The sequence below is a fragment of the Mauremys mutica genome, chromosome 1, assembly GCF_020497125.1.
Source record: "Mauremys mutica isolate MM-2020 ecotype Southern chromosome 1, ASM2049712v1, whole genome shotgun sequence".
NCBI lineage: Eukaryota > Metazoa > Chordata > Testudines > Geoemydidae > Mauremys > Mauremys mutica.
Genome location: NC_059072.1, coordinates 360,425,487 through 360,450,430, shown reverse-complemented (window position 1 = coordinate 360,450,430; position 24,944 = coordinate 360,425,487). Strand labels below are relative to the sequence as shown.

General features: G+C 49.4%; 1 protein-coding gene and 1 pseudogene across 1 annotated transcript; both read right to left on the bottom strand.

Annotated features, from left to right (window-relative positions):
• Positions 1-842: 842 nt before the first annotated feature.
• Positions 843-1,793, bottom strand: LOC123362112 (annotated as a pseudogene).
• Positions 1,794-11,689: 9,896 nt separating this feature from the next.
• Positions 11,690-12,640, bottom strand: LOC123362108 (olfactory receptor 51G2-like). The gene has a single exon (XM_045002426.1). The coding sequence runs from the start codon at positions 12,638-12,640 to the stop codon at positions 11,690-11,692; it is 951 nt and encodes a 316-aa protein (XP_044858361.1).
• Between the last annotated feature and the right edge of the window lie 12,304 nt (positions 12,641-24,944).

Below are 24,944 nucleotides of genomic sequence, written 5' to 3'. Positions count from 1 at the left end.
TGCACATACCTGAAGCTCATGGGTGGCAAGAGCCTCTTCTCAGTGGGGAGGGGAATGAGAAGGTCCTTAATCCCACTCGCTACGAGGCCCTGCTCCTGCTCCTCTCTCCCCCAAGTCCCCACAACCCGCCCCGGGCAGCTGGAGGGTCCGGGTTCCCCAGAGTGACACTTTCTCCCTGGGCAGCACTTACCATGGCTTGGCTCTGGCTTCCGGCCTCTCTAGTGGACTGGTTTTGGGGGAAGATGAGGGGGAAGGGTGGGGTCACAGAGGGGATGGAGCTCCTGCCTCTGTCCCGCTTTTCCCTTTAGAAAGGGGGGCCATCCTGCACTGAGCAGGCTGGGCTGGGCTAGGAGCTAGCAGTGCCTCTGTCAGGGAGCTGAGGCCTGTTTCCACCCCTTTGCATTGCTGGGGCAGCACCAACGGAGGGGAAAGACGGCCCAGATAATGGACCAGAGTTTCTTGCCAGGACTCATGTGTGTCAGACCCTCACTCACAGACACAGCTGTGCTCCACATCTGGGGCATTGCGGCTAGATGGGGGTGCACTCTGTAGTTGTGCTGAATGCTGAATGCAAAGCTATCAACAGGCGTGGAGGGGCTGGGCTGCCTGAATGGCTTCTCCTGGAGTTCCCGTGTTAATCATGTCTCTGGCATGACTCAGTCACAAGCCCTTTCCTGAGGACGTAGGGGAAGGATGCGTGACTGTGCCCCATGAAATGCCCCTGACCACAGCTGGAGCAGCCCCCATGGATCACACAGCACCCAGAGCTGGATGGGAGGCTCCAGGATGGAATAGGTGGATCCGTGTTACTCGTCTCCCATGACAGCAGCACTGCAGGTGGTTCATGAACTGACCCTGCACTTGATGAATGCCCTGATTATCCCTGCACGCAGGTGTCTGCTTTTCAGGCTGTACACGATTGGATTAACCAGGGGTGGGAGCAGCAGGGACATGTAGCCCAGGGCAGTTTGAAGCAAGGGAGATGAGCCCTTTCCATATCTGTGTATCAGAGCAAGGCCGAGCTCTGCTGAATAGAAGAGCAGGACGGCGCAGAGGTGGGAGACACAGGTGTTCAGGGCCCTGAGGCGCTCTGCATTGGACGCAATGCTCAGCGCTGTTTTAAGGATCATCATGTAAGAGAGGAAGATGAGCAGCGAGTCCAACCCCATTGTTAAGAGAGTAATAAACAAGCCGTAGATGCTGTTCACTGTGATATCTGAACAAGCCAACTTCATGACCTCCTGGTGCAGGCAGTAGGAGTGGGAGAGGACATTGGATCGACAGTATTGGAACCTTTTCAGTAGAAATGGGAGTGGGAATACTAGAACCAAACTTCTTAGTGCAAATACCAGTCCCATTTTGCTTATTCTTGGCAGGCTTAAGATGGAGGAATATCTCAGTGGGTTAGAGATCTCGATGAAGCGGTCAAAGGCCATTAAGAAGAGGAAGGAGGATTCCATACCCTGAAGCAAATGGATAAAGAACTGCTGGGCAAAACAGGCATTGAAGCTGATCTCCCGAGAGTTAAAGAAGTATATGCCCAGTATCGTTGGCATGGAGGATATCTATATGCCAAGGTCTGTGATGGCCAACATGGAAAGGAAAATGTACATGGGCTCATGGAGGCTTGGATCTGTTTTTATAATGAACAGAATGACTGAATTTCCTACTACCGAAAGAACATAAATTAAGCAGAAGGGGATAGAGATCCAGTTATGGCCGTCTTCCTGCCCAGGTATCCCAGTGAGAAGGAACACTACAGAGTTGATTTTGGTGTCATTGACAGCTGACATAATGTACTGGGCAGGTCCAAGAAATGTTTAACTTTCCTTCCTGAAAAGAAAAAAGAACAGGAGACTAGATGATATTTAACAAGACACCTTTCTGCTCTCAGTGAAAGTTTAGAGACTCTCAGGAGCTCAAGGCAGATCAGCAACAATAGGGTCTTGGATTTACAACACCGAGAGGAAGATAGGCAATCCCAGACTGGATTAGACCGGTAGTCCATCTAGCCCACTATGCAGAGACCAGTACCAGATGCTGCAGGGGAAGGTGGAAGTAGCCATAGGCATCTATGTGATAACCTGCTCCCAGGGAAAATTCCCCTCCCCCTTGAGACCGAGTAGTTAGATGTATTTTATGCTGTAAATCAGGGAGGCTTGAGCCCTTCCAATACTTTAAAAAAAATCTTCACAACTGTAATTAAATATTCTGGTAACCCATATGCACCTACAGTCCCTCTCTGAATCCTGCTAAACTGTTTAACCCCATTTATATCTTGTGGCTTTGAATTCCGCAGCCTACTTGAGCGCTGTGCGATTTTACAGTTGTGACCTTCACTCAGATGCACTTTTTGGCCCTCAACTTCTGAGTGTGGCCCATTTTATCTTGACATGTGTGTAAACACATGGAGAGAGCATGGTGAAAGCTGTCATTGTATTTTTCTGTCCTGCACTGAAGCTATTTATGAACAGATTTCAATGCCTCATATCTATCTATCTATCTATCTATACAATCTATCTATTTTCTCCACTCCTGAGAGTTCAAATTATGCCACTGCCTCTTTGCAGTACATGGGATTTTCAGAGAGAATACCGGAGATACATGATGGGAAGAACCTGTTTCAGCTACAGCCACGTTACGCAACTTGTTTTGCCAGGGCTGGGATTCTGTTCAGAGATGGGGCAGCTATTGCTGATAAGCTCTTCAGATTGACAGACACAGACACCTCTGGGGAAGTCTGATGGCCTTTGGCCTGTCTGGGTCCCCATTAGAGTTGGAGGCCTCGGGGTCAGAGATGTGTATAGATTGTTAACTGAAAACTCTCTTATTCTCCCATGTTAGTCTTTTTTGTGCTGTTCAGATTAAATAGTATTTTTGACTGGTCACTCGTCTCACCACTGCTCACAGACTCCCAGAGAGATGGACCACGGGCACCAAACCCTCTTGGATCTGCTCTACCAAGAGTTGACACATAGTGTGCTGTAGCCCAGGGTGGGAGGGTGGGAGGATCATGGGATTCCACCCCAGGAGAGGGCAGGGTACAAGACCTGACATCTGGAACTCGGAGACCAGAGAAGGGGGCAGAGATGCAGGTAGCCAGTAACTCTGAAGGGTCTCTACCGGGAAGAAATTCTGGAGCCCTCAGACAGTCAGGAAAAAGAAATATACCCTATCGGACCTGTTACCACAGAGCAACACAGCTCTGATTTCCTGCCTTCATCATCAAGCCAGAGAATAAAACCTTTTAAAATTTATTTGCTGATTAAATTTCTAGAAGCAAATAAACCTGAGGCGATTTGGGAAATACTCACTGATATTCTGTGGGGTCTCCTATCGCTCAGCCTCTGGCAGGATTGGGCCCAGAGCTTACTGCATCTCTAGAAATGGGAACCCTTGAGAAATCCTGATTTGGGGTATCAGGGTTTTCACACTCCGACTTCGCTTTGAATCTCAGATTTCTGTGTAGCTTGAATAACCGACATTGGACCCTGGGCAGATGCAGGGGAGGGGTTCCCAAGCTACCTAGTGCTGCCTGTCCCCCAGCCCCTGTCACTGAGTCACCCTGACAGCCCAGCTGTGTCCCCTGCTACTGCACAGAACATCTGCAAATGGAAACAGCTTTCAGCCTTTCCCCTTCTATTCACATTTTAGAGATAGTGAAACCTGCCAACGTACCCAATTCCTGCTAGATGTGGAGCTGCTGACACAAGAGGTTTTCACCCAAAAGGACAAGGAGTCATCGGAGAGGTTGCACGGGCAGCAGGCAGCATCTGTTCAGATAGGAGGCAGTTGTCTTTATGAAGCATGTCTGCACATTCCCTTGGGGCCACTTGGCCATCAGGGAACCTCAGCTGCTTGGCTTAGTGTGCACCAGCTTTAACCCCATCATGGCCAATGCAAATTTTAGGATGTCAATTAACAGGGGATGCCTGGTGATCCTACTCGACTGAGCTGAGAATAATAGAATAATAATAACAGTAATAATAATAATAATATTTGACCAGATTTTTCTCAGCAGCCTCTTTTCTGCACTACAAACCCAGGGAACAGCCAGGGAATGGAGATTCCACAAGGCTCCATACAAGGAAATTTCTCTTGGATCATTCCAGGAGGGGTGTCCCTTCCCTTCTCCCTGAGGAATGAAAAGGGGGAACCAGGAACCAGGGATCCCCAAAGTGATGCACAGATCTCACTGATCCACTGGGAGCTAGGCCTACACACCCACACTCTCTGTGCCTCCCTAACTGCTATAGGATACTCTCCATCTCCCTGCTAGCACAGGTTCATCAGAAATGTGCTGCCAGGGCCACTGCCCGCAGGATCTGGAGAAGGGATGTTTTACAATGTGGAAGGGGACATACAAAGCTGGGAAGGCTGATTAGATGATCAGATCTGCACAATACCTTAGCCATAGACTGGTTGGGAGGTTTCTACCTTTCCATATACAGAGTGAAGCCATACACTCAGTCAGTACAACCTTTGTTTATGTTGCAAGAGAGAAGAATATGAAAAGCCTCCAATTTCTCTTGGGGATCCAAAATGGTCAGCTCTGTAAACAAAAGCTCTTGCCTGTCTATCCCACATTGGGGTGTACTGCACCCTCAGCAAGCTTGCGGGTGATACTAAGCGGTGGGGAGAGGTAGATACACTGAAGGGCAGGGATAGGGTCCAGAGTGACCTAGAGAAATTGGAGGATTGGGCCAAAAGAAATCTGATGAGGTTCAACAGGGACAATTGCAGAGTCCTGCACTTAGGACAGAAGAATCCCATTAACTGCTACAGGCTGGGGACCCACTAGGTAAGCGACAGTTCTGCAGAAAAGAACCTGGGCCTTAGAATGGACGAGAAGCTGGATAGGAGTCAGCAGTGGGCCCTTGTGGCCAGGAAGGTTAACGGCATATTGAGCTGTTAACCATCAGAATGGATTATAAATAATGGGATATAAATATACACTAATGTGGGGGTCATTTTCATATGTCTTTGATTTCTCAGCCTTTTGAGGTGCAATTAATTCAGGGTTTCTAGCTTTTCTGCAACTCATTTTTTTTTTCTAAATTCTTAGGAAAACTGAAAGCTGAGATTCCTGCACAGTGTCTAGCTTCCAGAAGTTGGGGCTCTGAGAAAGAGAGGAAATAGTGTGAGAATCCCAATAAAATCCCAGTTGCTGGCACTGATAGCCGTATCTCAAGCAGAGCACCCACAAAAGGCACTGAGGTTTAGTTTGTGATATTTCTCGTCACAAACTGACAGAGATGATTTTTCCCTCTGCACTGGGGTACAGAGTCCTCTCTGGTAAGGAGCAGAGTTATGCCACAGACAGCTGGACATAACAGTGATGGGCATTTGGGGAAGGAGACCAAGGCAGACAGCAGCATTTACAGAGTGACTGTGGTTAGGCAGAGCCAGGGGACCAGTGGGATGTTCGCCCATAATGATCCATGTCACTCTTTGCTCTGACCTTAAAATTCTTGTTGACAGAGTCAATAAAGAGAAGGGACGTGGATGTTGTTTCCTATTACACCTGGCCTGTCACTGTCCCATCTGTGGTTTCACATCCGCAGGCCATGAAAAAAGCTGCAGAGCTGTTCTGCAGGCACAGTCCGGGCCCTTCCTGAGCGCTCTGGGTTCTGAGTGGGGCTGCATCAGCTGTGGACCGGGGCTATTCAAGGGGCACAGACACCCACCCTTCCCCCACTCCCTCAGCCAGGTGCTTGTGACAGAGTCGTGTCAGAGACATAATTAATGCAGGAGACCCAGGAGAATCCATTCAAGCAGCCCCTCCTGACACACAAGAGTCCTGGCAGGAGACTCAGACCCAGGTTCCCTTCCTGGCCCCAGTTGCTCGCAAATGGGTGGAAACTCAGCTCCCTCACAGAGGCACAGCTAGTTCCTAGCGCCACCCAGCCCATGCAGTGTAAGGCGACCATCCTTTCACAAGGCAGAAGCGAGTCAGAGGTAGGAGCCCCCTCTGTGAGCCCCACCTCTGCGCCTCCTCTTCTCCTGAGGCTCCCCCCTGCTGCCCCTCTTCTCCTGAGGCTCCTGCCCCATCTTTTCTCCCAACAGCTCTGCCCCCTGCTCATCCGCCTCCCCCAAGGCTCTGCTCACAGGCCAGGCTGGAAGCCAGAGCCCGAGGATCACTATGGGGAACCCGGACCCTCCAGCTGCCCGGGGCGGGTTGTGGGGACTTGGGGGAAAGAGGAGCAGGAGCAGGGCCTCGTAGCGAGGGGGATTAAGGACCTTCTCATCCCCCACCCCACCGAGAAGAGGCTCGCTCCACCCATGAGCTTCAGGTATTCACAGAGCGGCACAGCTGGGAATTCAGACTTGACCGGAGTGATCTGTGCTCCTGGAAGCCGTTACCAACGGGTGGTGGTCAGCCCAGCCCCCAGGCTGCTCTAAACTCCACCGGGGAAAACAGAGAACAGGCCAGCGAATCAAACCACTTTAACTGGCCTTTGCCATCCCCACTCTCTGCAGCGCACGGGGAAGCTCTGCTGGCACAGCAGAGAACCCTGCCGGGCCTGTCAAAACTGAAAGGTGAGATTGCCAAGCAGTGTCTTGATTCCAGAAGTTGGGGCTTTAAGAAAGACGGGAAATGGTGCAAGACTCCTGATGAAATCCCAGGAGCTGGCGCTGCTAGCCGGATCTCAAGCGGAGCACCCACAAATGCAGGCACTGAGGGTTAGTTAGTGGTCATACAGACCATCAGTTGCAGAGACGATGTTTCCCTCTGCATTTGGCTGCAGAGCCCCATGTTGTAGGGAACAGGGTTACACCACAGACAGCCGGACATAACAGTGACGGGCTCGCAGAGCTGCTGGGTTCCTGAGGCACAGCTCAGAGGGTCTCCTCCCCTAGTCAGGCATGAGACAGGCCCACACTGGGTAAGCAAGGCCATGCACATTCTTAATCGACATGGGAGTGACCCGAGCCAAGCTCACATGCCTGCTGCTAGCTCTCTACTGGACCCACACAACTCCTACCCCAGTCTAAGTGCCCCCAAAGTTGGTGATGATGGAAATTTGGATGCAGGGTGTGAGGTCTATCTCCAGTTCTAGAAAGGCTCTCGCAGCTCATGGAGCGGGTCGGAGCCAGGATCAGAGCAAGGGGAAGCCCAGCAGGGCTCTGTTCAGCCAGGCAAGAATCTCCAGACCCTTCTCTCTCGGAAAGCGAGACCTGATTCCCCCTCTTACTGCCGAGCTGCAAGAGGGGACCAGAACTCCCATGTCAAAGGGGGCTGTGCTGATGACAGGCCTCATCACCAAGGGGTGTTGGGAAGGGTTCAGGTTCTCCACCCAGTGCCCCAAATCGCCCTTAAGAGGCACACAGAGCTGAAACCTCTAAGGCATTTAGCTCTGGCCCCAGCGATTGCAGTGTCCGAGCGCCTGGTAATCTGGAACATGTTTATCAGAACAACAACCCATGTGGCAGGGCCAAGCTACTAACCCCACTGGGCAGATCCCAACGGCAGAAGCCACCACTGTGATCACCTAGTCTGACCCCCTGCACAGCACAGGGCAGAGACCTGCCCCACAATAACTCCTAAAGCAGAGCTGTTAGAACAACCTCCTGCCTTGATTTAACAATTGTCAGCGAAGGAGAATCTACCTCAGCCCTTGGTGAATTGTTCCAAAGGTTAATTACCCTCCACACATCCCTGCACAAGGCTGTCATCCATCACTGGAACCCTGAGGAGGCTGTCACCTCTTGGTGTAACCTTGCAGGGGCCCTATGAGGAGGCTGTCGCCTGTCGCTGGAACCCTATCGGTGTCCTGCTGGTTGCCAGCTCCAGTCCCTCAGCCCATGGGGCTGAAGCAGAGAATGCCATGGAGAGCTCTCGAAGTCATGGATTCCTTGACTTCCATCACCTCCCTGACATAAACTTAGTCTTAATAATGGCCAATGGCTCTGTAATCACATCGGCCAACTCCCTCAGTACCCTCGGATACGTTAGATACGGCCCTATGGACTTGTGCATGTCCAGCTTTTCTAAATACTCCTTAAGCTGTTCTTTCACCACTGAGTGCTACTCACCTCCTCCCCATACTGTGATGCCCAATGCAGCAGTCATAGACTCATAGACTTAAGGTCAGAAGGGACCATTATGATCATCTAGTCTGACCTCCTGCACAACGCAGGCCACAGAATCTCACCCACTCACTCCTGTAACAAACTCCTAACCTATGTCTGAGCCATTGAAGTCCTCAAATTATGGTTTGAAGACCTCAAGCTACAGAGAATCCTCCAGCAAGTGACCCTTGTCCCACGCTGCAGAGGAAGACGAAAAACCTCCAAGGCCTCTGCCAATGTGCCCTGGAGGAAAATTCCTTCCCGACCCCAAATATGGTGATCAGTTAAACCCTGAGCATGTGGACAAGACTCACCAGCCAGACACCCAGGAAAGAATTCTCTGTAGTAACTCACATCCCACCCCATCTAACATCCCATCACAGACCATGGGGCATATTTACCTGCTAATAATCAAAGATCAATTAATTGCCAAAATTAGGCTATCCCATCATACCATCCCCTCCATAAATTTATCAAACTTAGTCTTGAAGCCAGATATGTCTTTTGCCCCTACTGCTCCCCTTGGAAGGCTGTTCCAGAACTTCACTCCTCTAATGGTTAGAAACCTTCATCTAATTTCAAGTCTAAACTTCCTAGTGTCCAGTTTATATCCATTTGTTCTTGTGACCACATTGGTACTGAGCTTAAATAATTCCTCTCCCTCCCTGATATTTATCCCTCTGATATATTTATAGAGAACAATCATATCCCCCCTCAACCTTCTTTTGGTTAGGGTAAACATGCCAAGCTCTTTGAGTCTCCTTTCATAAGACAGTTTTTCCATTCCTCCGATCATCCTAATAGCCCTTCTCTGTACCGCTTCCAGTTTGAATTCATCCTTCTTAAACACGGGAGAACAGAACTGCACAGATTACGTCTCACCAGTGCCTTGTATAACGGTACTAACACCTCCTTATCTTTACTGGAAATATCTCACCTGATGTATCCCAAAACCGCATTAGCTTTTTTAACGGACAGATCACATTGGTGGCTCATAGTCCACCTGTGATCAGCCAATGCTCCGAGGTCCTTCTCCTCCTTTGTTACTTCCAACTGATGTGTCCCCAATTTATAACCAAAATTCTTGTTATTAATCCCTAAATGCATGACCTTGCACTTTTCACTATTAAATTTATTATTATTACTATTACTCCAGTTTACAAGGTCATCCAGATATCCCTGTATGATATCCTGGTCCTTCTCTGTGTAAGCAATACCTCTCAGATTTGTGTCATCTGCAAACTTCCCTTCCCGCAAACAGTCTGGGAGCTGACCTTGTCTGTGAAGACCGAGGCAAAAAAAGTATTGAGTTATTCAGCTTTTTCCACATCATCTGTCACTAGCTTGCCTCCTCCATTCAGTAACGGTCCCACACTTTCCCTGACATTCTTCTTGTTGCTAATATACCTGTAGAATCCTTTTTATTATTCATCACATCCCTTGCTAGCTGCAACTCCAGTTGTGCTTTGGCCTTCCTGATTACACCCCTGCATGTTCGGACACTATTTTTATACTCTTCCCTAGTCATCTGTACAAATTTCCACGTCTTGTGAGCTTCCTTTTTGTGTTTAACTCACCAGTAATTTTGCTGTTAAGTCAAGCTGGCCACCTGTCATAGTTGCTATTATTTTTGCACATCAGGATGGTTTATTCATGCGCCCTCATTAACAACTTTCTGAAGTCCAGGGTCCGTATTCTCTTGCTCTCCTTTCTTCCTTTTGTCAGGATCATGATCTCGACCATCTCATGGTCACTGCTACAAAGATTGCCACCTACTTCTACTTCCCCTACCAATTCTTCCCTCTTTGTGAACAGCAGGTCAAGAGAAGCAAGGCCCCTAGTTGGTTCCTCCAGCATTTGCACCAGGAAGTTGTCCCCAACACTCTCCAAAAACTTCCTGGATTGTCGGTGCACTGCTGAATTTCTCTCCCAGCAGATGTCAGGGTGATTGAAGTCCCCCTGGAAACTTCTGTTAGTTGTTTCAAGAAAGCCTCGTCTACTTCATCTTCCTGGTCTGGTGGTCTATATAGCAGACTCTCACCACAATATCACCTTCTTGCTCTCGCCTCTAAACTTAACTCAAAGACTTTCAACAGGCTTTTCTCCAGTTTCATACTGGAGCTTTGAGCAATCATACTGCCAATTTTCTTCCCTGTTCTGCACTACCCTCTCAGATTCTTCAGCATGCTGTGTCTGCAGTAACAAAAGCTCACTTCTAGCCATCAAGTCAAACTGGGATATATGATCTCTTTACCCTCTAAACCAGGTCCTTTCCTGTCTTGGGAGGAATCTCACAATTGTCCCTCTATTTGAGCTAGTAACAACACCTCCATCTCTCCTAAATGCTTAAAAAAATGCAGCTTTCACGTCTATACTAATATACTATACTAATAGACTCAAGCATTACTGCAAGCTAAGTTAGACAGGCTTTGCTCTGGAGATAGAGAAACAGAACTGGACCAACTACATTATTTTGGGAATCCAAAGAGCGCTTGGGACCCAGCCTAGTTTCCCTGTGTCTCTGAGAGCATCTTCCCATCTGTTTGCCCCTTTCTTGTGGAAGCAGCCTGTGCTGAAACCTGTGTGAGCCTGGGCCCAGTCACCGTAGTGCTCAGCCGTGGCCATGTTACAGGGTCAAGGTGTGAAGCTGACCTTTGCCCTCAGACTGCTTTAGCCCAGACAGATTGTCATGATGAGGCCCCTGTGGCCATTGTATTTATCCTCCTGACACCTCTGTGAGGCAGGGCAGGGCTATTATTCACCTGTGCAGAGGCTCAGAGGCAGCCAGTGGCTTGCCCACGGTCACACACAGCAGTGGAATGAAATCCAGCTGTCTTGAGTCGCAGAGCCGTGCCCAGACCACAGGACCAGCCTTCCAGCCATCTGAGCGGTGACAGGCCCGGCTGGATTCACTGCTGCGCCAGCAGAGCTCCCACCCACCCTGTGCTCTGTTGCAGCGGTTTCATTCTCGAGGCTGTTCTCCCCCTGCCACAGAGGAGTTTAGAGCAGCCTGGGGGCTTTGCTGACCTCTGCTCATTGGTAACGGCTTCCAAGAGCACAGCCCACTCTGGCCCCATCCCTGCACATGGGGGCCACCCCAGAGTGCCCCCTTGTGGCCTGAGGTATCCCTACAGGCACCCTGCCCTTTCCTGTAAGCTCATAAGAGCTACACAGTGAGCTCTGTGTGGAGCCCCAGACCTTCCACCTGCGCTGGGCAGGGGGATGGAGGGCCCAAGAGCAGCCCCAATCCCGTTCCCCTGCCTCCCATGGCTTGGCTCTGGCTTCCGGCCTCTCTAGTGGACGGGGTTTTGGGGGAAGATGAGGGGGAAGGGTGGGGTCGCAGAGGGGTTGGGGCTCCTGCCTGTGTCCCGCTTTTCCCTTTAGAAAGGGGGGCCATCCTGCACTGAGCAGGCTGGGCTGGGCTAGGAGCTAGCAGTGCCTCTGTCAGGGAGCTGAGGCCTGTTTCCACCCCTTTGCATTGCTGGGGCAGCACCAACGGAGAGGAAAGACGGCCCAGATAATGGGCCAGAATCTCTTGCCAGGACTCCTGTGTGTCAGACCCTCACTCACAGACACAGCTGTAGCTGCTCCACATGACAGCAGCGCTGCAGGCGGTTCATGAACTGACCATGCACTTGACGAATGCCCTGATTATCCCCGCACGCAGGTGTCTGCTTTTCAGGCTGTATACGATTGGATTAACCAAGGGTGGGAGCAGTAGGGACATGTAGCCCAGGACAGTTTGAAGCAAGGGAGATGAGCCCTTTCCATATCTGTGTATCAGAGCAAGACCAATCTCTGCTGAATAGAAGAGCAGGACGGCACAGAGGTGGGAGACGCAGGTGTTCAGGGCCCTGAGGCGCTCTGCATTGGATGCGATGCTCAGCGCTGTTTTGAGGATCATCACATAAGAGAGGAAGATGAACAGCGAGTCCAATCCCACCGTTAAGAGTGTTATAAACAAGCCGTAGATGCTGTTCACTGTGATATCGGAACAAGCCATCTTCATAACCTCCTGGTGCAGGCAGTAGGAATGGGAGAGGACATTGGCATGACAGTATTGGAACCTTTTCAGTAGAAATGGGAGTGGGAATACTACAGCCAAACTCCTTAGTACAAATACCAGTCCCATACGGTCTATTGTCTGCAGGGTTAAGATGGAGGAATATCTCAGTGGGTTACAGATTGCGATGAAGCGGTCAAAGGCCATCAACAAGAGTATGGAGGATTCAGTTAATTGAAGCGAGTGGATGAAGAACATCTGAGCGAAACAGGCTTCGAAGCTGATCTCCCTAGAGTTATACAAGTATATGCCCAGTATCGTTGGCATGGTGGATATCGATATGCCAAGGTCTGTAACGGCCAACATGGAAAGGAAAATGTACATGGGCTCTCGGAGCCTTGGATCTGTTTTTATAATGAACAGAATGACTGAATTACCTACTATCGAAATAACATAAATTAAGCAGAAAGGGATAGAGATCCAGAGATGGACGTCTTCCTGGTCATGTATCCCTGTGAGAAGGAACACTGCAGAGTTGATTTTGGTGTCATTGACAGCTGACATAATATACTGGGCAGGTCCAAGAAATGTTTAACTTTCCTTCCTGAAAAGAAAAAAGAACAGGAGACTAGATATTGATATTTAACAAGACACCTTTCTGCTCTCAGTGAAAGTCTAGAGACTCCCAGGAGCTCAAGGCAGATCAGCAAGAACAGGGTCTTGGATTTACAACACCGAGAGGAAGATAGGCAATCCCAGACTGGATTAGACCTGTAGTCCATCTAGCCCACTATGCAGTGACTAGTACCAGATGCTGCAGGGGAAGGTGGAAGAAGCCATTGGCATCTATGTGATAACCTGCTCCCAGGGAAAATTCCCCTCCCCGCTGAGACTCAATAGTTAGACGTATTTTATGCTGTAAATCAGGGAGGCTTGAGCCCTTCCAATACTTTAAAAAAAATCTTCACAACTGTAATTAAATATTCTGGTAACCCATATGCGCCTACAGTCCCTCTCTGAATCCTGCTAAACTCTTGACCCCATTTATATCTTGTGGCTAAGAATTCCGCAGCCTACTTGAGCGCTGTGCGATTTTACAGTTGTGACCTTCACACAGACACACTTTTTGGCCCTCAACTTCTGAGTGTGGCCCATTTTATCTTGACATGTGTGTAAACACATGGAGAGAGCATGGTGAAAGCTGTCATTGTATTTTTCTGTCCTGCACTGAAGCTATTTATAAACAGATTTCAATGCCTCATATCTATCTATCTATCTATCTATCTATCTATCTATCTATCTATCTATCTATCTATCTATCTAACTATCTATCTATCTATCTATCTATTTTCTCCACTCCTGAGATTTCAAATTATGCCACTGCCTCTTTGCAGTACATGGGATTTTCAGGGAGAATACCGGAGATACATGATGGGAAGAACCTGTTTCGGCTACAGCCACGTTACGCAACTTGTTTTGCCAGGGCTGGGATTCTGTTCAGAGATGGGGCAGCTATTGCTGATAAGCTCTTCAGATTGACAGACACAGACACCTCTGGGGAAGTCTGATGGCCTTCGGCCTGCCTGGGTCCCCGTTAGATTTGGAGGCCTCGGGGTCAGAGATGTGCATAAATTGTCAACTGAAAAGTCTCTTATTCTCCCATGTTAGTCTTTTTTTGTGCTGTTCAGATTAAATAGTATTTTTGACTGGTCACTCGTCTCACCACTGCTCACAGAGTCCCAGAGAGATGGACCACAGGCACCAAACCCTCTTGGATCTGCTCTACCAAGAGTTGACACATAGTGTGCTGTAGCCCAGGGTGGGAGGGTGGGAGGATCATGGAATTCCACCCCAGAAGAGGGTTGGGTACAAGACCTGATATCTGGAACTCGGAGATCAGAGAAGGGGGCAGAGATGCAGGTAGCCGGTAACTCTGATGGGTCTCTACAGGGAAGAAATTCTGGAGCCCTCAGACAGTTAGGAAACAGAAATATACCCTATCAGACCTGTTACCACAGAGCAACACAGCTCTGAATACCTGCCTTCACCATCAAGCCAGAGAATAAAACCTTTTAAAATGTATTTGCTGATTAAATTTCCAGAAGCAAATAAACCTGAGGCGAATTGGGAACTACTTATTGATATTCTGTGGAGTCTCCTATCACTCAGCCTCTGGCAGGATTGGGCCCAGAGCTTACTGCATCTCTAGAAATGGGAACCCTTGAGAAATCCTGATTTGGGGTATCAGGGTTTTCACACTCCGACTTCGCTTTGAATCTCAGATTTCTGTGTAGCTTGAATAACCGACCTTGGACCCTGGGCAGATGCAGGGGAGGGGTTCCCAAGCTACCTAGTGCTGCCCTCCAGCCCCTGTCACTGAGTCACCCTGACAACACTGCTGTGTCCCCTGCTGCTGCACAGAACATTTGCAAATGGAAACAGCTTTCAGCCTTTCCCCTTCTGTTCGCATTTTAAAGATAGTGAAACCTGACAACATACCCAATTCCTGCTAGATGTGGAGCTGCTGACACAAGAGGTTTTCACCCTAAAGGACAAGGAGTCATCAGAGAGGTAGCACAGGCAGCAGGCAGCATCTGTTCAGACTGGGAGGCAACTGCCTTTATGAAGCATGTCTGCACATTCCCTTGGGGGCCACTTGGCCATCAGGGAACCTCAGCTGCTTGGCTTAGTGTGCACCAGCTTTAACCCCATCATGGCCAATGGCAAATTTTAGGATGTCAATTAACAGAGGATGCCTGGTGATCCTACTCAATTGAGCTGAGAATAATAGAATAATAATAACAGTAATAATAATAATAATAATAATAATATTTGACCAGATTTTTCTCAGCAGCCTCTTTTCTGCACTACAAACCCAGGGAACAGCCAGGGAAGGGAGATTCCACAAGGCTCCATACAAGGAAATTTCTCTTGGATCATTCCAGGAGGGGGGTTCCCTTCCCTTCTCCCTGAGGAATGAGAAGGGGGAACCAGGAACCAGGGATCCCCAAAGTGATGCACAGATCTCACTGATCCACTGGGAGCTAGGCCTACACTCCCACAATCTCTGTGCCTCCCTAACTGCTATAGGATACTCTCCATCTCCCTGCTAGCACAGGTTCATCAGAAATGTGCTGCCAGGGCCTGTCACAGTAGGCACTGCCCGCAGGATCTGGTGAAGGGATGTTTTACAATGTGGAAGGGGATATACAAAGATGGGAAGTCTGATTAGAGGATCAGATCTGCACAATATCTTAGCCATAGACTGGTTGGGAGGTTTCCACCTTTTCACATACAGAGTGAAGCCATACACTCAGTCAGTGCAACCTTTGTTTATGTTGCAAGAGAGAAGAATATGAAAAGCCTCCAATTTCTCATGGGGATCCAAAATGTCAGCTCTGTAAACAAAAGCTCTTGCCTATCTATCCCACATTGGGGTGTACTGCACCCTCAGCAAGCTTGCGGATGATACTAAGCAGTGGGAAGAGGTAGATGCACTGAAGGGTAGGGATAGGGTCCAGAGTGACCTAGAGAAGTTGGAGGACCGGGCCAAAAAAAATTTGATGAGGTTCAACAGGGACAATTACAGAGTCCTGCACGTAGGACAGAAGAATCCCATTCACTGTTACAGTCTGGGGACCCACTAGCTAAGCGACAGTTCTGCAGAAAAGAACCTGGGCCTTAGAATGGACAAGAAGCTGGATAGGAGTCAGCAGTGGGCCCTTGTTGCCGAGAAGGTTAACGGCATATTGGGCTTCATTAGCAGGAGCATTGCCAGGAGATCAAGGTGATTCTACTCCTCTATTCATCACTGGTAAGGCCACATCTGGATTATTGGATCCAGTTTTGGCCCCTCACTGCAGAAAGGATGTGGACAAATTGGAGAGAGTCTAGCGCAGGACAACGAAAATGATTAGGGGGTTGTGGAACATGACTTATGAGGAGAGGCTGCGGGAACTGGGCTTATTTAGTTTGCAGAAGAGAAGAGTGTGGGGGGAGGGAATTTGATAGCAGCTTTGAACTACCAGAAGGTGGGAGGGGGTCGAAAGAGGATGGAACTAAGCTGTCCTCAGTGCTGTCAGATGACAGGACAAGGAGCAATGGTCTCAAGTTGCAGTGGGGGAGGTCTAGGTTGGATATTAGGAAACAGTATTTCACTAGGAGGGTGGTGAAGCACTGGAATGGCTTATTGAGGGAGGTGGTGGAATCTCCATCCTTAGAGGTTTTTAAGGCCCATCTTGACAAAGCCCTGGCTGGGATGATTTAGTTGGGGTTGGTCCTGCTTTGAGCAGGGGGTTGGACTAGATGACCTCCTGAGGTCTACTCCAATTCTTATCTACTACGATTCTATGATTCATTGAGGGGAAAGTGACCTCTACTAATGAGTTTGCATTGTACAGATACCTGTGCCATGCAAGATTGTATAATTCTGAGATTATTCTGCAGCAAGGGTGCAAGGCAGGAGAGATGGTAAATTGGATGTTGTCTCCTATTTGTGCGTGAGTGGCTTAGGTAAAGCACTCAGATAGGTCAGTTGGGTGGGTGGCACCACCTGCTGTCATGCTGAGTGATAACAGGGCCTGGAGACGCTGGCTGTATCACCCCCAGAGTAATGTGAGAGAGGCCTGCCAAGCTGAATTGTTGGGGGCTCATCAGTTAAACCGGTTCCCAGACTCCACCCGTCATAACCATCCACAGAGGTTTTAGTCCAAAGTGATAAATTAAACAGTAAAAGTCACCAGGACTAGATGATATTCACTCAAGAGTTCTGAAAGAACTCAAATATCAAATTGCAGAATGAAGGGTTAAAATCCGTGTGCATTTTATATAACAACCTGGTATATGGATTGTGCCAGCTCTTTCGCAGACCCAAAGTCCAGAGTATGGTCATGAGACCAGAGGCCTAGCAAATAGTGATTAGCTAAGAGAAAACTGAGGTTAACAGATAATCTTGTTTTGCTAAAATAGGCCTGGTCAGCAAATTGCCAGGTGTTGGAGCTAAGAACTAAATAATTGTGTCTTATTCAGAGTTTCAAATTGAATAAAGGATCCCTGTTCCTATTGTGTCAGTCTCTTCTGTAGGGAACGTTTGTCCCACAGATCCACCCTTGAGTTTATGAAAAGTTGGCACATGTCAGTATAAGATATGGCATCCTTCCACCTCCCTTCCCAGGGACCAATGCCTGCCTTAAGACATAAAGGGGACAATCTTTATTGTCATATACTTTCACCGTTTCTTTGCTTTAACCCCTAGGAATGTATCTGTTGGACAGTCAAAGGAGTTGTTCCATTCCTATAGACCCCAAATCAGAATTCAAAATATATATTTTATACTAATAACATTTGATCAAAGTATTAATTAAATGTTAACTTGCTAACTTGAGCCCATGGGCGGAGACATTATGTAACCTTTTAACCATTGGCTAATGTGCTTATCTTGTCTTGCTGTAAAACCTATCCCGGGGTGTGGAACTGCCTACCCCGTCACTTTCCCCCGCCCATGGAAAATCTATATATTCTATTGTAATTAATTGATTGACAGTGTCTCTGAGCCTAATAAGCAAGGTTATACTCTGCCAGTGCTGTGTGTAATAAACTCCTATGCTTGGCCTCTACACGATGTGGATTTATGTCCTTCACGGAACTACTAAATGTGTTATGAAACCTATTATTTAAATGGGCCTCTCTACCAGATGACAGAAATAGCTAATCATAGAATCATAGAATATCAGGGTTGGAAGGGACCTCAGGAGGTCATCTAGTCCAACCCCCTGCTCAAAGCAGAGCTAATCACCCACTAAATCATCCCAGCCAGGGCTTTTTCAAGCCAACTAAATCATCCAGCGTAACCTTACATCATCCCAGCCTGACCTTAAAAACTTCTAAGGAAGGAGATTCCACCGCCTCCCTAGGGAACCCATTCCAGTGCTTTACCACCCTCCTAGTGAACAAGTTTATCCTAATATTAACTTAAACTTTCCCCACTGCCACTTGAGACCATTTGTCATAAACAGATAGTTAAGGGTTAAAGTCTCTTTTACCTGTAAAGGGTTAACAAGCTCAGTAACCTGAGGAACACCTGACCAGAGGACCAATCAAGGGACAGGATAATTTCAAATCTCTGTGGAGGGAAGGCTTTGTCTGTGTTCCTTGTTTGTTCTGTGTGCTCTCTTTGGATCTAAGAGAGGCCAGACATGTCTCCAAGTTCTCCTGGAGTATTTCCTACTATCCAGCATAGTGAGTATTAGTTAAAAAGGCGGATTAGTCTTTTGAGTTGCTTTCTATATTTGCAATTGTGTGTTTGCTGAAGGAATTCTTTATTTCTGTTTGCTGTTACTTTGATTATTCTGAAGAGGAGGGAGGGTAAGTCTCTCCAGTTCTTATAAGCTAGACTCTGTATTTTTCCATCCTGGTATTACAGTGATAGTGTACTTTCTTTCTTTCTTTTAATAAAATCTTTTCCTTTTAGAACTTGATTGATTTCTTCCCTTGTTTGGATTTTCAGGGGAAGGGGAGGGGGAAAAGTGAATCTCTCTTTGGTTGATTCAAGGAGTTTGAATCAGGTATCTCTCCTAAGCACTAGGAGAGGGGAGGAGGGAAATGGTTTGTTTCTCTTTGTGTTGAGATTCAAGTTTGAATCTGTGTTCCCCAGGGAAAGTTTTGGGGAAACAGGGAGTGTGTCAGACACTTAAAAACTGACTGGTGGCAGCGAGAACCAGATCTAAACTAGGATTTTAGTTTAGAGGAGTCCATGCAGGTCCCCATCTTGGAACCCAAAAGCTCCAAGTGGGGGAGAAGACCTATGACACCATTACTTGGACAAAAGTGCTATATAAAAAAAAATTATTAATGCTTTTTTTTTGTTCTAGAAATAAGAGCACACAACTCATATTTTAATATCAGTAGTGTTACCTTTCTAATGCAGTGGATGTGCCCTCGCTCCTCCACCGCAGCAGCCCCCGAGCTGAGGCTGGGAAGGAGGGCCATCTCTCCCCAGCAGCTGCAGCTCTGGAGCTGAGGAAAGTCGCCTCTTTCTGTGGCTGCCGCAGCTCTGAACATCCCGAATTCCCCCCACCCCTCTTCTCACCCCACTGCCCCCTCCCACTTACGCCTATTGCCCCCAAGGCCACCACCTCACCTTACATGTGCATCTTCTCCATACATCTGAGGCCCTGATATATCACCTAAAAAGAATGGCTCAGGTGTGGGAATCTCCCTGACATTCTCTAAAGTAAAGACCAATCCAAAGAATTCATTTAGCCTCTTGACAACAGCCTCATCTTCCTTGACTGCTCCTTTACAACCTCAGTCTCCCAGTGGACCCATTGATTGCTTGGCAGGCTTACTGCTTCTGATGTACTTTATAAAAGATCCTGTTAATTTTTGTGTCTTTTGCTGCTTGCTGTTCATATCTTTTGAACTAGGTACAGAATATCGCCAAGCCCCATTCAACATGTACGAGTCACATCCCCAAAAAAACATAAGAATGGATTATAAATAATGGGATATAAATATACACTGATGTGGGGTTCATTTTCAAGTGTCTTTGATTTCTCAGCCTTTTGAGGTGTAATTAATTCAGGGGTTCTAGCATTTCTGCAACTCATTTTTTTTTTCTAAATTCTTAGGAAAACTGAAAGCTGAGATTCCTGCACAGTGTCTAGATTCCAGAAGTTGGGGCTCTGAGAAAGAGAGGAAATAGTGTGAGAATCCCAATAAAATCCCAGTTGCTGGCACTGATAGCCGTATCTCAAGCAGAGCACCCACAAAAGGCACTGAGGTTTAGTTTGTGATATTTCTCGTCACAAACTGACAGAGATGATTTTTCCCTCTGCACTGGGGTACAGAGTCCTCTGTGGTAAGGAACAGAGTTATGCCACAGACAGCCGGACATAACAATGATGGGCATTTGGGGAAGGAGACCAAGGCAGACAGCAGCATTTACAGAGTGGCTGTGGTTAGGCAGTGCCAGGAGACCGGTGGGATGTTCGCCCATAATGATCCATGTCGCTCTTTGCTTTGACCTTAAAATTCCTGTTGACAGAGTCAATAAAGAGAAGGGACGTGGATGTTGTTTCCCATTACACCTGGCCTGTCACTGTCCCGTTTGTGGTTACACATCCGCAGGCCATGAAAAAAGCTGCAGAGCTGTTCTGCAGGCACAGTCCGGGCCCTTCCTGAGCGCTCTGGGTTCTGAGTGGGGCTGCATCAGCTGTGGACCGGGGCTATTCAAGGGGCACAGACACCCACCCTTCCCCCACTCCCTCAGCCAGGTGCTTGTGACTGAGTCGTGTCAGAGACATAATTAATGCAGGAGACCCAGGAGAATCCATTCAAGCAGCCCCTCCTGACACACAAGAGTCCTGGCAGGAGACTCAGACCCAGGTTCCCTTCCTGGCCCCAGTTGCTCACAAATGGGTGGAAACTCAGCTCCCTCACAGAGGCACAGCTAGTTCCTAGCGCCACCCAGCCCATGCAGTGTAAGGCGACCATCTTTTCACAAGGCAGAAGCGAGTCACAGGTAGGAGCCCCCTCTGTGAGCCCCACCCCTGCTCCTCCTCTTCTCCTGAGGCTCCTGCCCCATCTTTTCTCCCAACAGCTCTGCCCCCTGCTCATCCGCTTCCCCCAAGGCTCTGCTCACAGGCCAGGCTGGAAGCTAGAGCCCGAGGATCATAACTGCTGCACAGTGAGCCACGGTGAGGAGCCCCAGACCTTCCACCTGCACTGGGCAGGGGGTTGGAGGGCCCAAGAGCAGCCCCAATCCCGTTCCCCTGCCTCCCAGGAGGCACCCCCCAGGGAAGGTAAGAGTCTGGGACTCCCCACAGTGGCCTGGGTTTCCTCGGCAGCTTTTACCATGGGTCCAGCCCCAGTCTGGCCTGTGAGCAGAGCCTTGGGGGAAGCGGATGAGCAGGGCAGGGATTTAGGGGAAGAGAGGGGGAAGGGAGAGAGGCCTCAGGGGAAAAGGAGGAGCAGAGGGTGCGGCAAGCCTGAACCAATACTGATGCCAGAAAGCAGGGTGGTGGGGGGATGCTGGGTAAAGGAGGAGGGTGGGGCCCGAGGTTAGGAGGCCTTAGATTTTGGAGAAGACTGAATTAATGTGACCTCACAAAGGCGGCTCTTTTTAAAAATATTCCAGGCTGTGAATAAGTCATTGCAATGAGCTTATAGGGAAGGGCAGGGTGCCTGCAGGGCTACCTCAGGCCACAAGGGGGCACTCGGGGTGGCCCCCATGTGCAGGGACGGGGCCAGAGTGGGCTGTGCTCTTGGAAGCCGTTACCAATGAGCAGAGGTCAGCAAAGCCCCCAGGCTGCTCTAAACTCCTCTGTGGCAGGGGGAGAACAGCCTCGAGAATGAAACCGCTGCAACAGAGCACAGGGTGGGTGGGAGCTCTGCTGGCGCAGCAGTGAATCCAGCTGGGCCTGTCACCGCTCAGATGGCTAGAAGGCTGGTCCTGTGGTCTGGGCACGGCTTTGCAACTCAAGACAGCTGGGTTTCATTCCATTGCTGTGTGTGACCGTGGGCAAGCCACTGGCTGCCTCAGAGCCTCTGCACAGGTGAATAATAGCCCTGCCCTGCCTCACAGAGGTGTCAGGAGCAGGGCCGGCTCCAGAGCCCAGCGGGGCAAGCACCCGCCTGGGGCGGCCCTTTCCCGGGGGGGCGGCAGGCTAGGCCGGTGGACCTGCCGCAGTCATACCTGCGGGAGGTCCACCGGAGCCCCGGGAGCAGCGGACCTCCCGCAGGCATGACTGCGGATGGTTCGCTGGTCCCGCGGCTTGGCTGGACCTCCCGCAGGCATGCCTGCGGCAGCTCAACCAGAGCCGCCGGACCAGCGAACCGCCCGCAGCTGCGGGAGGTCCAGCTGAGCCGCGTGACCAGCAGACCCTCCGCAGTCATGCCCGCGGGAGGTCCGCTGCTCCCGCGGCTCGGGGGCGCCTCCCGGGCATGACTGCTTGGGGCGGCCAAATTTGTAGAGCCGCCCCTGGTCAGGAGGATAAATACAATGGCCACAGGGGCCTCATCATGACAATCTGTCTGGGCTAAAGCAGTCTGAGGGCAAAGGTCAGCTTCACACCTTGACCCTGTAACATGGCCACGGCTGAGCACTACGGTGACTGAGCCCAGGCTCACACAGGTTTCAGCACAGGCTGCTTCCACAAGAAAGGGGCAAACAGATGGGAAGATGCTCTCAGAGACACAGGGAAACTAGGCTGGGTCCCAAGCGCTCTTTGGATTCCCAAAATAATGTAGTTGGTCCAGTTCTGTTTCTCTATCTCCAGAGCAAAGCCTGTCTAACTTAGCTTGCAGTAATGCTTGAGTCTATGGCCTGGTCTACACTAGGACTTTAATTCAAATTTAGCAGCGTTAATTCGAACTAACCGCTCAACCGTCCACACCAGGAAGCCATTTAATTCGAACTAGAGGGCTCTTTAGTTCGAATTTGGTACTCCACCTCGACAGGTGGAGTAGCGCTAAATTCGACATGGCTAGCTCGAATTAGGCTAGGTGTGGATGCTAATCGAACTTAGTAGCTCCGGGAGCTATCCCACAGTGCACCACTCTGTTGACGCTCTGGACAGCAGTCCGAGCTTGGATTCTCTGACCAGCCACACAGGAAATGACCCGGGAAAATTTGAATTCATTTTCCTGTCTGGGCACTTTGAATCTGACGTCCTGGCTGGACATCGGGGCGAGCTCCACAGCACCTTCAACGATGCAGCGCTCTCCAGCAGAGGAGTTCATGTTATCTGTGAATAGAAAGAGGGACCCAGCATAGACTGACTGGGAACTCTTGGATCTGATCGGAGTGAGGGCCGAGGAGTCTCTACTTTCGGAGCTGCGCTCCAAAACACGGAATGCAAAGACCTACGAGAAGGTCTCCAAAGCCATGAGAGACAGAGGATACAGGCGGGATGCAACGCAGCGCCGCGTGAAAATCAAGGACCCCAGACAAGGCTACCAAAAAATCAAAGCGGCAAACGGACGCTACGGAGCCTGCCACCACTGCCCCACCAGTGACCGTGGACTCTGACGATGGGACAGTGTCGACGGCCAGTTCCTCGGTGATGTTCGCGGACGGGGAAGATGAGGAAGGGTTTGTGGAGGACGAGGCAGGCGAGAGCGCTTACAACGCTGGTTTCCCCGACAGCCAGGATCTATTCATCACCGTCACGGAGATCCCCCAACAACCCTCCCCGGCCATTAACCCGGACCCTGAATCAGGGGAAGGAGCAGTCGGTAAGTGCTGTAACCATGTTAACTTTTATTCTTAATATAACAGGAATCTTAACTGTGTGAAAAGGAGGGCTCTCTAGATATGGGGATAGAACAGAAATCATCCTTGGAGATCTCCACGAAGCTCTCCTTGCGTTAATTGAAAAGCATCAGCAGGAGGTTCCTGGGGAGAGCTGCCTTATTGGGTGCTCCGTGGTAGCACAGTTTTCCGTGCGAGGCTTTCATGAGGAACTCAGGGAACACTGCCTCCCCGAGCACGGCTGCATCGGGCCCTGGTTCGTGCTAGCTTTCATGCAGCATGCGCTCTCTATCTCCTTCAGTGACCCTCCTCAGGGTGATCTCGCTCAGAGACTCCTGCATCTAATTAGGGTAATTACTGTAATTTTACGCCTGGTGCAAAGTATTTTTAAGAAATCTACGGACAGACGGCATAGCACAGACTCAGCACGCAGCAGCGTGACGAGCGTAACGGAAAGCCAAAGAATATAATGGACGCTCATGGAGGGAGGGGGGAATGAGGACGCAAGGTATCCCACAGTTCCTGCTGTCTCCGAAAAGTATTTGCATTCTTGGATGAGCTCCAAATGCTTCTAGGGCCAAACACAGTGTCTGCGGTGGGTCAGGGCATAGTTCGGCAATTTGCGCACACACCCCACCCACCACCAGAAGTGAAAACAATCCTCTGTTGACTCTTTTACATGTCACCCTATCTTTACTGAATGCTGCAGATAGACGCGATGGTGCAGCACTCAACACCAACATCCTTGCTCCCCCCACGCTATGGATGGCTGATGGTACAATAAGATGGAAATCCATCCTCATCATCAGCCTATTGGCACATGGGGCAGTGCAAAAGGGCTGGTAACCATGCCGACTAGTATCAGTAAGGTCAATCAAGGGCGCCTGTCCCTAATTTTTGATGGCTGATGGTACAATATGGCTGGTAACCGTCCTCATCATTGCAACAGGGGGCTGAGCTCCATCAGCCCCCACCCTTCATTGTAAATAAAAGATTCAATTGCCCCTGGACTAGCAGAGGGATGATGGGCTCCTTCATCCACACTCCTTAATGTCCTGCCTGGACTATCATTGCAGCTGGAGGCTTCCTTCCAGTCATTTCTCACAAACGAGTCACTGTGTCTTATTCCTGCATTCTTTATTACTTCATCACACAAGTGGGGGGACAATGGTATGGTAGCCCAGGAAGGCTGGGGTAAGAACGGAATGAACAGGTGGTGTTGTTGCAGGAGCACCCCCTGTGAATAGCATACAGCTCATAATTTATGCAGGATCAGACACAGAGCGGCTGTGCTCTCTGGTTCTATGATACAGTGGTTCTCTAGTACACTTGCCCATAATCTAGGCAGGACTGATTCTATTTTTAGATACCAAAAAGGAGGGATTGACTCAGGGAGTCATTCCCAATTTTTGCTTTTGCGCCCCTGGCTGCTCGGCCAGGGGCACTTATGACAGCAGCAAATGGTGCAGTGCAAAAGGACAGGTAACCATGCCCATCTTATTACCATCTTATTACCAATTTATGGTATGGTTGATGGTACAATATGGCTGGTAACCATCTCTGCTGTCATGCAAAAGCAAAAGCATGCTGCTGTGTAGCGCTGCTGGCCCGCCTCTG